This window comes from Erpetoichthys calabaricus, chromosome 10 (genome assembly GCF_900747795.2).
Source record: "Erpetoichthys calabaricus chromosome 10, fErpCal1.3, whole genome shotgun sequence".
In the NCBI taxonomy this organism is placed as follows: domain Eukaryota; kingdom Metazoa; phylum Chordata; class Cladistia; order Polypteriformes; family Polypteridae; genus Erpetoichthys; species Erpetoichthys calabaricus.
Window position 1 is genome coordinate 143,850,156 of NC_041403.2, and position 15,747 is coordinate 143,865,902.

At 37.2% G+C, this 15,747-nt stretch overlaps 1 protein-coding gene across 1 annotated transcript in view; it reads right to left on the bottom strand.

Moving 5' to 3' along the window:
• The window catches only part of rbl1 (retinoblastoma-like 1 (p107)), a 64,932-nt gene that overhangs the window by 38,458 nt on the left and 10,727 nt on the right, over positions 1–15,747 (bottom strand). The window contains exons 2-3 of the mRNA XM_028812020.2: positions 11,389–11,522; positions 3,344–3,544 (exon numbers count right to left, since the gene is read on the bottom strand). Of these exons, the coding sequence (XP_028667853.1) occupies positions 3,344–3,544; positions 11,389–11,522 (335 nt within the window). The remainder of the gene's footprint in view (positions 1–3,343; positions 3,545–11,388; positions 11,523–15,747) is intronic.

Genomic DNA, 15,747 nt, shown 5'->3' on the forward strand with positions numbered 1-15,747 from the left:
GGCTTATTTTCGGGGGATGTCTTATTTTCAGAAAAAGACGGTATAGAAAACTAACAGCAGCAGTGAAAGTTGCAAATTGACAGGTATTCTTTATGTTTTGCAATGTGGAAGGCATGGGAGAGCTTTATGATCCAGTGACATTAAACAAAATTAACTGTTGCAATGTTTTATTGTCTGGCTGCCCAGTTTTACAGCTAATTCAAACTCACAATAGGGAATATGAAAATATAACTTCAATGCATGAGCCTATACAATAGCTAGGAATTAAAAGACAATTTTAAACTCCTGTTCAAGAATAAAAATTCAATGATTAAATGCAGACTACAGCAAGCCAAAGTAGAATGAATGAATATTCTATTTTATATATATATATATATATATATACTAGCAAAATACCCGCGCTTCGCAGCGGAGAAGTAGTGTGTTAAAGAGGTTATGAAAAAGTAAAGGAAACATTTTAAAAATAACGTAACATGATTGTCAATGTAATTGTGTTGTCATTGTTATGAGTGTTGCTGTCATATATATATACATATACACATATACACACACATATACAGATATATTATATATACATATACACATATTTTTTATATATATATATATATATATATATATATATATATATACATACATACATATACACACATAGATGCACTTACAATAACATAGAAATCAATATAAACAACATTAACATCATTATCATATGAGAATATGAAGTAATATATAAGAAGCACATTTCATATAAATATAAAAATTATTAAACAGTAAAATGTTCTTCCATAATTTGCTACCGTGGCTTTTCGTTGGTCTGTCCAGGATTTTAAATCACATGTAGCTTGCAAACCGTTTCACGTATTGACTTGAAATGTGGTACACATATAATACGTCACGTCTGCTATCCGCTTTATGGGTGATGAATGTATTACTCTTTTTATGTTTATTTTATTTTAGAATCAACTCCTATCTGCGCACACCAGGGCGGCCGTGGGCAGATGCGTATGGTGTATTCACTCCATGTTATCGTGCATTGCGCTGTCACTGGTATTTTGATAAAAGAATTTGAACAATATATAAGAAGCGTATAAATTATTAAACAGTAAAACATTAACATTTAAGAAGTAAAGTTACATTGAGTACTACTGCAGTGCCTTCGGGTATACCTCATTTTTTCTTTGCCCATTACATGCTTAAATGTATACATTTTTTGGTGTACCTACCCGAGAACACGCGACATATAACCGACCGTGGGAGAAGCATGGATTTTAAACACGCGTTGAGTTCATCTGCTGGTCTCCCTCGTGGAATAACTGGTAATGTTTGACTAAAATCTACAGCGAGTAAAATGACATTACCTCCTTTTTTTTTTTTTACGATCTCTGAGATCTTGCTTTTTTCGGTTGAAGGCTTCATAAGCTCTTTTATGTTCAATGTTGTAGTTAATAAGTACTAATTATCCCAAACCATCATCTTTGAATGTCGCAAGACTTTCGCCTTGTATGTAGATCGGGGTAATTACATTCATTGCATTCCTAGTGTGAATCACAATCTGATTGTATGGGTGGTTACCTGGCACTGTAGGGTTGCCACCCGTCCTTTAAAATACGGAATCGTGCCGCGTTTGAGAATGAAATTGCACGTCCCGTTTTGAATCAATACTGGACGGGATTTATCCCGTATTTTTTTTATCATTTTTTTTTTTAAAGCAGCGTCTCATGCAAATCATCCCACACGCATTTTATGAAGATGCCTCCTTTCCTACTTTTGATTGGGTAATACTTGATGTCATCGTTAGTTTGATTGGTGTTTTTAACTGTCCAGTGAGGAGGGCGTGTCTTTTAAGTACAGTCTGCAAAGTGTTGGCACTGAGATGTTGCGTCAGCGCCATAGTTGAAGCCCCTAACGTTGCGGTCAGCAAGTCGGCTAACATCCGCCATGTGCCGTGTTTCAGTTGCGAGAAGCAGATCATACAATGGTTGAAACTGTTGCCCCTAACGTTGCGCCACGGCGTGTGCTTCGTTTATACCTCGTGTCTTCTCATTAAAGTTTTATCTCGCGAATATGTTATTGCAATCCACAGCGGGAGCGTTTCTATAAACTTAATTTAAACTTACGTTTTACACCGTGCTTTGTTTCCCTTATGAACATGCTTGTATGCTTAACTCGCTCCGTTCTCAATTGTTTAATTAATTTTTTGCTCTTCGCTGTTTCCGGCTGTTCCTCCATTTCCCCCTACTTCGTTCTTTTATCTCGCGAATATGTTATTGCAATCCTTAACGGGAGCGTTTCAATAAACTGATTGAAAATAGTTTTGCATTTACCTTTTTAGTAAAAGGCGAGCTTTTAAGCCTGAGAAATCACCCCGTAAATGCACATGTTTAATTGGACATGTGTTAATATGTATGGTTACACAGTATTAAAAGACAGTGAACAACGTCAGTTACCTTTCTTCCCGCGTTTGATAAAAGGTGAGCTTTTAAGCCTCAGAAATCACCCCGTAAATGCACACGTTTAATTGCACGTGTTAATATGTATGCTCACACAGTATTAAAAGACAGTCAAAAATTAACGTCATTTACCTTCGTTCCCGCGTGTGACTCGTGCTGTAAATGTCTTCCTTGTTTTTAGTTCACGTGATTACGTAGGAGGCGTGATGACGCGATACGTGACTCCGCCTCCTCCATTACAGTGTATGGACAAAAAATATGTTCCAGTTATGACCATTACGCTTTGAATTTCGAAATGAAACCTGCCTAACTTTTGTAAGTAAGCTGTAAGGAATGAGCCTGCCAAATTTCAGCCTTCCACCTACACGGGAAGTTGGAGAATTAGTGATGAGTGAGTCAGTCAGTCAGTCAGTGAGGGCTTTGCCTTTTATTATTATAGATATATATATATATATATATATATATATATATATATATATATATATATATATATATATATATAAACTCAAAGAGAAGGGAGGACACATCATAATTTTAGTTCTGAAATAATATAGTGAACAGTAATTTGAATGAAGATCAAGACATTTTAAACAAAAGAAAGGTACTGTCATCAGATGTTCTGATGGTAGCAAAGAGAACCAAATCAACTGCTGTCAACTGTTCATTAAATATTGTACTTTAGATTGCCACCTAAACATGAATATCAGATTTTAAAAAGTCACTACAAACTAGTTCCCTCTAAGTGTTGGAAAAGGACAGTTAATATTTCAATTACTGCACTGTGCTGGAGTATTTCCTCATACATCATACAGCATTTGGCCTTGTGAGCTGTAAATAACACTGTCTTCACATGATATGGTGCCATTGAAAAAGCATATAATGACTAGAGAACATACCTTTGCTTTCTGCTTTTTGGTATTTTTGGGGGTTCATCTTGTGGATTTTGAAACATGTCTAAAAATATTGGTTCAAATTTTTTAAAAATCACAGTTGAAACTTCAAAGTTCCTCTCCAGTCGTTCAATACGTTCACGAAAGGTTTGGGACAAGTTTGACATATCTGCCCATTTTTTCATCTTGTTGAAGAACTGTATTAAACTAAATAAAGCAAAAAACAAAGTGAAGATAAAGATGTTTTAATCAGAATTTAACATAAATTAGCACTTCAAATGCCTGACATTTTAACATTTAAACACATTTTTAATGACTCTTAACTGTAACTAATACCCAAATAGCAGCCTACCAAAACTGACATTTTACATTTTCTTAGTAAACACACAAACAGCAATGTATGTATTGCAAGCAACACACTTGCAGTGCATCCGGAAAGTATTCATAGCACATCACTTTTTCCACATTTTGTTATGTTACAGCCTTATTCCAAAATGGATTAAATTCATTTTTTTCCTCAGAATTCTACACACAACACCCCATAATGACAACGTGAAAAAAGTTTACTTGGAGGTTTTTGCAAATTTATTAAAAATAAAAAAACTGAGAAAGCACATGTACATAAGTATTCACAGCCTTTGCCATGAAGCTCGAAATTGAGCTCAGGTGCATCCTGATTCCCCTGATCATCCTTGAGATGTTTCTGCAACTTAATTGGAGTCCACCTGTGGTAAATTCAGTTGATTGGACATGATTTGGAATGGCACACACCTGTCTATATAAGGTTCCACAGTTGACAGTTTATGTCAGAGTACGAACCAAGCATGAAGTCAAAGGAATTGTCTGTAGACCTCCGAGACAGGATTGTCTCAAGGCACAAATCTGGGGAAGGTTACAGAAAAATTTCTGCTGCTTTGAAGGTCCCAATGAGCACAGTGGCCTCCATCATCCGTAAGTGGAAGAAGTTCGAAACCACCAGGACTCTTCCTAGAGCTGGCCGGCCATCTAAACTTAGCAATCGTGGGGAGAAGGGCCTTAGTCAGGGAGGTGACCAAGAACCAGATGGTCACACTGTCAGAGCTCCAGAGGTCCTCTGTGGAGAGAGGGGAACCTTCCAGAAGGACAACCATCTCTGCAGCAATCCGCCAATCAGGCCTGTATGGTAAAGTGGCCAGACGGAAGCCACTCCTTAGTAAAAGGCACATGGCAGCCCGCCTGGAGTTTGCCAAAAGGCACCTGAAGGACTCTCAGACCACGAGAAAGAAAATTCTCTGGTCTGATGAGACAAAGATTGAACTCTTTGGTGTGAATGCCAGGCGTCTACGTTTGGAGGAAACCAGGCACCACTCATCACCAGGCCAATACCATCTCTACAGTGAAGCATGGTGGTGGCAGCATCATGCTGTGGGGATGTTTTTCAATGGCAGGGACTGGAAGACTAGTCAGGATAAAGGGAAAGATGACTGCAGCAATGTACAGAGACATCTTGGATAAAAACCTGCTTCAGAGCGCTCTTGACCTCAGACTGGGGCGACGGTTCATCTTTCAGCAGGACAACGACCCTAAGCACACAGCCAAGATATCAAAGGAGTGGCTTCAGGACAACTCTGTGAATGTCTTTGAGTGGCCCAGCCAGAGCCCAGACTTGAATCCGATTGAACATCTCTGGAGAGATCTTAAAATGGCTGTGCACCGACGCTTCCCATCCAACCTGATGGAGCTTGAGAGGTGCTGCAAAGAGGAATGGGCGAAACTGGCCAAGGATAGGTGTGCCAAGCTTGTGGCATCATATTCAAAAAGACTTGAGGTTGTAATTGCTGCCAAAGGTGCATCACCAAAGTATTGAGCAAAGGCTGTGAATACTTATGTACATGTGCTTTCTCAGTTTTTTTATTTTTAATAAATTTGCAAAAACCTCAAGTAAACTTTTTTCACGTTGTCATTATGGGGTGTTGTGTGTAGAATTCTGAGGAAAAAATTAATTTAATCCATTTTGGAATAAGGCTGTAACATAACAAAATGTGGAAAAAGTGATGCGCTGTGAATACTTTCCGGATGCACTGTAATTCTGAGAGAGATAGTGAGTGTTGGGGTGTAGGGCATACCACTTTTTTTTAATTAAACCACAGAAGCACAGGCGAGTATCTTAAACATGCTTCTGGTCACATATATCGCATCACATTTGACTTATGAATAAATGTTTGGTGTAATATTTAAATTTGAAACTTTCAAACATCTCCAAATTGGAATTGACTTACATCAGGCACCGCAATTAATACTGTAGGACTGTTCAGATCATCTTTTCTATTCACACATCAGTTATACCCATTTTTGGTGGATATTTTCTAATATTAATGAAGATGTACAGTGTAATACAGTATATAAAAAAAAAGTTTTTTTATTTTGTACAAATGGAGTCTGTTTTTCACATAGAGTTGGAATTATCTCTGCGACCAATGTTTGCGTTCTAACGGTCAAACAAATTCTTAATTGCTAGACAGTGAACTGGATCAGTATAGTGGGAATAGCGTAAGAGTGAAAGGGTACAAACCCTGAATTATACAAAGACCGATTGTAAACACAAGTACTATCAGAACATTAGTCTGAGAAATGTTGTGCTCATCCAAGCACACACAGACTAGTAATGGCATGGGGACAAACAACGTTGAAGGAAAAGCTATAGCTTTCTCAGTCTCATATCTACTAGCAAGAAATGGCTTAAATAATAGAAAACCTAGAAAAAGAATTAAAATTATGACGAAGAGTATGTTAAAAACCAACACTAAATTATCTAAATGTAACACCTCCCTACATTACAATACTATTTAGCAAACTTAGTTTAGAAATTTCTACTGTCAAGCATTTAATTTTCTGTCTTTTGCTTACCATGTCCACTCTGCTTCTTATTTGTCATATTAACAATAATACATTTATTAATATTTGTTGGATACACAAAAACTTTACTTCATAGGAAATTGAAAAGACTGTTAAGAGCCTAAAGATATGGCAAATATGAATACTGTATTTCAAAACTTCTAATGAATATACACTGCGGTGGGTTGGCACCCTGCCCGGGATTGGTTCGTGCCCTGTGTTGGCTGGGATTGGCTCCAGCAGACCCCCGTGACCCTGTGTTTGGATTCAGCGGGTTGGATAATGGATGGATGGATGGATAATGAATATACATATCACCTAACTACTCTTTTCCAAATTGAGAATAAGAATTAAACAATTGGATCAATTGGATGGAAAATAACTGATTGATAAAATGGTTAGAGCAAAATCTGTGGCCACAGTGGGTTTTCAAACTGCTATGATTTAATGATCACAATATACAGTATACGCACACTGGATTACTTTCATGTATGAAAATATGCTATATAAACTAGCACTGTTGCTGTTGTTAGTAAAGAACTATAACCACTTTGGTATGAAATATACAGAGGCGGCCTTAGGGGTGTGTGGGGCCTAGGGATGACCAACCCCACTTGGGGCTGGTTATGTCAAACGCTGTTACAGGTATGTGTGGATTGTATAAACTTGTGCGCAAATTTAATAAAAACAATGTTAGTATACACTGGATTTTCTCATTACAGTATTGAGCAAAATTTTTGCAAGTTAACACGCAGACTTTATCAAAATATAACTGGATAATATAACTTGACAAATCCACTCGAACAGGACACACAGACCTCAAAAGCGGGGCCACCTTAGGTGCAGGGCCTGGGGCGATTGTCCCACTTGCTATCCCCAAATGCCACTCTTGGAAATTTATATTATATATATATATTGTTATATTTTAGAATAGAAAAATCACGCAGAAGCTGAAAAGTTTTACAAATAAATCTGAACAAATCTTTCGACACAGCGCAAATAGATGTAATTTTCTGAAGATACATTTTGATTGTTTGTGCAGTCATTCATAATCATTACCACTTATGACTTAAATAATTTTAAATATCAGAGCAATTATTTAGAATTTGTTTATATATCTACTCAATATGGAGCTACTGCCATCAGTTACACTTAACCAACCAGTATGTCTCAAATAAAGAATAACCAGACAAGGAGGAAAATGGGAAGAAGGGGAAGCATCAAAGTGACAGCAAAACACCATAGCACATAACCTCCTCAGTTTTGCATTGTTTGGGCAGTGTGCACTTGCTGGACAATAAACAGTTTGTCTTCTGGAATATCCATAGCAGTAGTAATCTATTTAGTTAGCCAATAAAAGGTGTCATTTCACCCTACTTTCTCCTTTGTCTTCTGGAGTGAGTCGATAGAAATGAGGGTAGTTCAGAGACTTAAACATTCATTTTACAAAAAGTGAACCAATAAAATAAGACATCTGAATGTCCTTAAAGAAAGAAGCTAGAATAATAATGGACCACTTTTCAGTTAAAAAAAAAAACCAGAAGATCTACGTAGGCATATAGCCTAGTGCTTGAATAAGCAAATATAACAAACAGCTGCTAATGATCAATGACAATGTGTAGGTGAACCAAAATGATTAATCGAAAGAGAAAACAGCCATGTGCAGGGATCACAACTGCACAAGGGGCAACCATACTAAAAAGTTTTGATGTAGAGGTGGTAGTTTAACCTGAAAATCTTGCACCGTGGCAAAAGCGAGAAAAGTGGCAAGACACAATGTGGTCATCTTGCATCATCAAAGTCTAACAAAAATTAAAAAGTTCACAGTAGACAGGCATATCCAGATGGGTTATCCAAGCTCTTCTGCATAAATACAAATAAACGGGCAATGTTGAGGTCTGGAAACACAGTGGTCAGCAACAGAGTAAGAGGAGATATATGACGAGCTTACTTCCCTTCAACTCTGGAAGACATCCAATGCCACTGTTAGCTCAACTGGCAGAAACCATAGGGATCCTGGTACATTAATCTATAGTCCAGAGATGTCTCACAAAAAAAAAAAAAAATTAGTCTTCATGAAGGAGTTACAATCAAAAAAGCTATTCCTTCCAGGTGTAAAGAAAGCTAAATGACTCCTACACAAGAAAACAAAAGGATTGGAGCATGCAGAAAAATGTCAGCAGGTGTTCTGGACTGAGGAGTCAAAATATGAATTTTTTTGTCTCTAGCAACAGGCAGTTAGACCACCAAAGGACTGGAGAATGGTATGTGGATGAATCTTTGCATGCAACACACACTTAAGCACAAGGGAAAGGGGCCCCACAGGTTTGAGGGTGCATTTCATCAAAACTGTTGGCCTCCTCACTGCCGTGAATTCCAGGCACAATCATATCTATCATGCAATACAACGAGGGAGGCATCTTCATTCTAAATTTTCATTTGACGGGATGACAAATACCACAAATATGCATCCAAAGTAATAAAACAACTACCTGCAATGAAAAGAGGGACACGAAACACCAAGAGATTGTGTGGGCCACAACAGAGTCCTGATCTCAACATCAACCAAGCCAGTCTGGGACTACTAACAGAGACAAAAGCAAGTAAGACAGACAAAATCTGCAATGGATTTGTAGCAAGTTCTCTAAGCAGGCTTACAACAACCTACTATGCGAGTACTTTCAGAAACTGCACGCAAGTGGACCTCTAACAAGGTAAAAGGTTGTCACACCAAATATTGATTTAATGTAACTTTGTTTACTGCACATTTTAGAACGTTTACTAGGTTTACTGTTCATTAAATTATTTTTGAAAAGCATTCCCGCTTTTTTCCCCCACAAGTGCCCAAAATTCTCTCTCTAGCTATCTTTCTACATCTATTTGTTGCACTTGATGTGTACTTTGTTTTTCTGTCTTTTGCTGGTATTGTTTTATTGTCACAATTCTGAGATGTGCAATTAAAAATGGCATTATACTATGTGCACATAACAATGAACTTGAATACAGAGATAATGAAAAGTAGATTTAAACTGTGTTATATATCAGGACAAACTTTTTTTCATAAGACAAAATTTTTAGCAACCCTTACTATTATAGGAGTTTGCTGCATTGTGTTTAAAATAAAAGTTACTAATAACATTACTGGAAATATTTGATTAAATAAACACTGCATATTTTAGTATAAAACAAGAATTTTAAACTCAACTGCATAGTTTTATACAAATAAATGTAAATATTCAGAAAAAATTAATAAACATAAGTTAATAATCATATAACAACATGTATTAACACAAAAACCTTTAATAAGATGGCTAGGCTTGTTTGTTTTGACATAATAAATTAAATATTTGTCTAATTTTTGCCAGTGTAGGTCTCATAGCAATTTCAACATTCATCAAACTAGAGAAGTTTTTCATTTTTAATTAGAGCCAATTTTGAAAAAACTGATTCACTTAATTGTATGGTGGAAAATGGCAGCCAACTCAGAGAGTAAATCTGAGTTATTGTCATATAAAAATAGTACCCTAAGTTCTTGTCTATAAGCCGGACTCATGTATTAGCCGGAGACCAAAAATCATACGAATTTTTAAAATAAAATCGTATCATAGATAAGCCGGACTCATGGATAAGCCGAACGTACTATAACCTATAACTAATAGAAGGGAGGGAGGTCAGTGGTCTCACTCGCGCCTATTTAATTTCTTTAAGGGGGGAGAGAGTGTGAGATATTGCCGTCTCTCTCACTCCCCGCATGGCGCGGCTGGAGCGGCCGGAGCGCGTTCTTTCTGCTCTGGGCGTCGCCAAGTCAACGCGAGCACGTAGCGGTCATTTAAATTGTGATTTTATATGTAAGCATATTTAAATATATATCGCGGATTTCTGCGGACAATGGGTCTTTTAATTTCTGGTACATGCTTCCTCAGTTGGTTTGCCCAGTTGATTTCATACAAGGGACGCTATTGGCAGATGGCTGAGAAGCTACCCGGCTTACTGTTCTCTCTCTCTTGCGCTGACTATCTGTGATCCTGACGTATGGGGATTGAGCAGGGGGGCTGTTTGCACACCTAGACGATACGGACGCTCGTCTAAAAATGCTGAAAGATTATCTTCACGTTGCTATCTTTTGTAAAGTTGATTCCTGAAAAGACATGCTGCACAGTGCTTCGCATACTTAAAAGCTCGAAGGGCACGTATTGATTTTTGACTGAAAAACAAACTCTCCCTCTCTCTCTCTTTGTCTGCTCCTGACGGAGGGGGTGTGAGCTGCCGCCTTCAACAGCTTTGTGCCGCGGTGCTTCGCATACTTAAAAGCCAAACAGACATATTGATTTGTTTGCTTCACTCCTTTGAAGAGGAAGATATGTTTGCATTCTTTTAATTGTGAGACGGAACTGTCATCTCTGTCTTGTCATGGAGCACAGTTTAAACTTTTGAAAAAGAGACAAATGTTTGTTTGCAGTGTTTGAATAACGTTCCTGTCTCTCTACAACCTCCTGTGTTTCTGCGCAAATCTGTGACCCAAGCATGACAATATAAAAATAACCATATAAACATATGGTTTCTACTTCGCAGATATTCTTATTTCGCGGGTGGCTCTGGAACGCAACCCCCGCGATGGATGTATAAGCCGGACTTATGTATAAGCCGATATTCTATTTTTTCATTTTCACAACTTTTTTCCTTAGATAAGCCGCGGCTTATTGACAAGAACTTAGGGTATTACTTCATTTTTAGCCTTTGTTAACCGTCTCAAGGTTCGTCCCATTGATAGCCACCTTACTTCCTCATACAAGATTTAGCAGAATATGAAGAAATTAAATGAGTATTTCTGGATATGGATTGGTTGTTTCATTATAACATAAAAGATAGAAAATAACTTGAAAGAGTGCTATGGGGTCAAAGTGAACCTGGTTAATGTCCTCTGACTTGTACATATAAAATCACTGAATGAAAACATTCACTGTGTGATGGAGGTAACAAGGGATGAAGAAAAAAGTGGGGGGGAAACATCACATTGATAGTACTGGTGTGGTAAAATAAAAAATTAATGTTAGATTTGTGGATGACCAAGAAAGTATATTGGCATAAATTTAGTAACATCACTGTGCTGCCATTAAGACAACAGGGTTAAAAATGGTTCAAAATGAACATATAAAAAAACACCAACAAAAAATTACCTTAATTTTGCAGATCTCAATATTCTTGTCAGAGAAACACAATTCCCTTCCATTACTCCTTTCCCAACAGTGGGGGTGAAGCCTTTACGACAAGCTGCATATAGTGAGCACACAAGCCAGTGTACAACATCTCCCTGAAAAAATATACAAATATTTAAATGTGAGCACACATTTTAATTCTGCAACCTGAAACTCCAAGAAAGATCACTACAATAACAACATTAAAAATTATTTAAAAGCTGGGGCCAAAAATAGAAAACTTTATCTATAATAATAAAAGGCAAAGCCCTCACTGACTGACTCACTCACTGACTGACTCATCACTAATTCTCCAACTTCCCGTGTAGGTGGAAGGCTGAAATTTGGCAGGCTCATTCCTTACAGCTTACTTACAAAAGTTAGGCAGGTTTCATTTCGAAATTCAAATCGTAATGGTCATAACTGGAACATATTTTTTGTCCATACACTGTAATGGAGGAGGCGGAGTCACGTATCGCGTCATCACGCCTCCTACGTAATCACGTGAACTAAAAACAAGGAAGAGATTTACAGCACGACTCACACGCGGGAACGAAGGTAAATGACGTTAATTTTTGACTGTCTTTTAATACTGTGTAAGCATACATATTAACACATGTGCAATTAAACGTGTGCATTTACGGGGTGATTTCTCAGGCTTAAAAGCTCACCTGTTATCAAACGCGGGAACAAAGGTAACTGACGTTGTTCACTGTCTTTTAATACTGTGTAACCATACATATTAACACATGTGCAATTAAACGTGTGCATTTACGGGGTGATTTCTCAGGCTTAAAAGCTCGCCTTTTACTAAAAAGGTAAATGCAAAACTATTTTCAATCAGTTTATTGAAACACTCCCGTTAAGGATTGCAATAACATATTCGCGAGATAAAAGAACGAAGTAGGGGGAAATGGAGGAACAGCCGGAAACAGCGAAGAGCAAAAAATTAATTAAACAATTGACAACGGAGCGAGTGAAGCATACAAGCATGTTCATAAGGGAAACAAAGCACGGTGTAAAACGTAAGTTTAAATTAAGTTTATAGAAACGCTCCCGCTGCGGATTGCAATAACATATTCGCGACATAAAAGTTTAATGAGAAGACACGAGGTATAAACGAACCACACGCCGTGGCGCAACGTTAAGGGCAACAGTTTCAACCATTCTATGATCTGCTTCTCGCAACTGAAAGACGGCACATGGCGGATGTTAGCCGACTTGCTGACCGCAACGTTAGGGGCTTCAACTATGGCGCTGACGCCACATCTCAGTGCCAACACTTTGCAGACTGTACTTAAAAGACACGCCCTCCTCACTGGACAGTTAAAAACACCAATCAAACTAACGATGACATCAAGTATTACCCAATCAAAAGTAGGAAAGGAGGCATCTTCATAAAATGCGTGTGGGATGATTTGCATGACACGCTGCTTTAAAAAAAAAATGATACAAAAAATACGGGATAAATCCCGTCCAGTATTGATTCAAAACGGGACGCGCAATTTCATTCTCAAACGCGGCACGATTCCGTATTTTAAAGGACGGGTGGCAACCCTACAGTGCCAGGTAACCACCCATACAATCAGATTGTGATTCACACTAGGAATGCAATGAATGTAATTACCCCGATCTACATACAAGGCGAAAGTCTTGCAACATTCAAAGATGATGGTTTGGGATAATTAGTACTTATTAAGTACACCATGGCACATAAAAGAGCTTATGAAGCCTTGAACCGAAAAAAGCAACATCTCAGAGATCGTAAAAAAAAAAAAAAGGAGGTAATGTCGTTTTACTCGCTGTAGATTTTAGTCAAACATTACCAGTTATTCCACGAGAGAGACCAGCAGATGAACTCAACGCGTGTTTCAAATGCATGCTTCTCCCACGCTCGGTTATATGTCGCGTGTTCTCGGGTAGGTACACCAAAAAATGTATACATTTAAGCATGTAATGGGCAAACAAAAAATGAGGTATACCCGAAGGCACTGCAGTAGTACTCAATGTAACTTTACTTCTTAAATGTTAATGTTTTACTGTTTAATAATTTATACGCTTCTTATATATTGTTCAAATTCTTTTATCAAAATACCAGTGACAGCGCAATGCACGGTAACATGGAGTGAATACACCATACGCATCTGCCCACGGCCGCCCTGGTGTGCGCAGATAGGAGTTGATTCTAAAATAAAATAAACATAAAAAGAGTAATACAATCATCACCCATAAAGCGGATAGCAGACGTGACGTATTATATGTGTACCAGATTTCAAGTCAATAGGTGAAACGGTTTGCAAGCTACAGGTGATTTAAAATCCTGGACAGACCAACGAAAAGCCACGGTAGCAAATTATAGAAGAAGATTTTACTGTTTAATAATTTATATTTATATGAAATGTGCTTCTTATATATTACTTCATATTCTCATATGATAATGTTAATGTTGTTTATATTGATTTCTATGTTATTGTAAGTGCATCTATGTGTGTATATGTATGTATATATATATATATATATATATATATATATATATATATATATATATATATATATATATATATATATATATATATAAAATAGATATATAAAAAATATATGTGTATATGTATATATAATATATCTGTATATGTGTGTGTATATGTGTATATGTATATGTATATGACAGCAACACTCATAACAATGACAACACAATTACATTGACAATCATGTTACGTTATTTTTAAAATGTTTCCTTTACTTTTTCATAACCTCTTTAACACACTACTTCTCCGCTGCGAAGCGTGGGTATTTTGCTAGTATAATATAAAAATAAATAAAATTAATTTTTGGAGGGTATATATTATATAAACATACATAATTTTATATATATATTGTGATGGACGACCAGTTACAGACTCCGGTCGCCACCCCCAGGCCGCTAGGAGGAGCCCTCCGGACAGCATGATGGTGCCCCGAGTTCCAGCAGGGCCTCATGGACTTTGTAGTTTATACACACAGCCCCGTTGGATACCTTGGGGGCCACCAGGAGTCGCTGTAAGGGGGCTAGTGGGCTCTTGTGTGCCCTATAACCCGGGAGTGCGTCATCATCACGTGACCGGAAGGAACAACGTGCTCCCGGGGTGAAGAAAAGGACTGTTTACCCTGACCCGGAAGGAAATGGACTTGTGGGTATGGACAGGAACCACTTCCGGGTCAGGGGATATAAAAGGACTATGGGAAAGCCCAGACACTGAGCTGAGCTGGGAGGTAGGAGGGCGAAGTGTCTGGGCGAGGAGGATTGAAGTATTTGTGATTTATATGAAGTGTGGTGTGGAGAGTGCTTTGTGCACATAATAGTAAAATAAAGAATATTTATATTTTCACCTGGTCATCAGAGTGGTATCTGAGGGTTCAAGAGGTGGACAAAGGGCTTATCTGTTACAATATTATATTATATATATATACTTACTAGCAAAATACCCGCGCTTCGCAGCGGAGAAGTAGTGTGTTAAAGAGGTTATGAAAAAGTAAAGGAAACATTTTAAAAATAACGTAACATGATTGTCAATGTAATTGTGTTGTCATTGTTATGAGTGTTGCTGTCATATATATATATATACATATACACATATACACACATATACAGATATATTATATATACATATACACATATATTTTTTATATATATTTTTTATATTATATATATATATATATATATATATATATATATATATATATACACACACACACATACATACATACATATATATACACACATAGATGCACTTACAATAACATAGAAATCAATATAAACAACATTAACATCATTATCATATGAGAATATGAAGTAATATATAAGAAGCACATTTCATATAAATATAAATTATTAAACAGTAAAATCTTCTTCTATAATTTGCTACCGTGGCTTTTCGTTGGTCTGTCCAGGATTTTAAATCACCTGTAGCTTGCAAACTGTTTCACCTATTGACTTGAAATCTGGTACACATATAATACGTCACGTCTGCTATCCGCTTTATGGGTGATGATTGTATTACTCTTTTTATGTTTATTTTATTTTAGAATCAACTCCTATCTGCGCACACCAGGGCGGCCGTGGGCAGATGCGTATGGTGTATTCACTCCATGTTATCGTGCATTGCGCTGTCACTGGTATTTTGATAAAAGAATTTGAACAATATATAAGAAGCGTATAAATTATTAAACAGTAAAACATTAACATTTAAGAAGTAAAGTTACATTGAGTACTACTGCAGTGCCTTCGGGTATACCTCATTTTTTGTTTGCCCATTACATGCTTAAATTTTTTGGTGTACCTACCTGAGAACACGCGACATATAA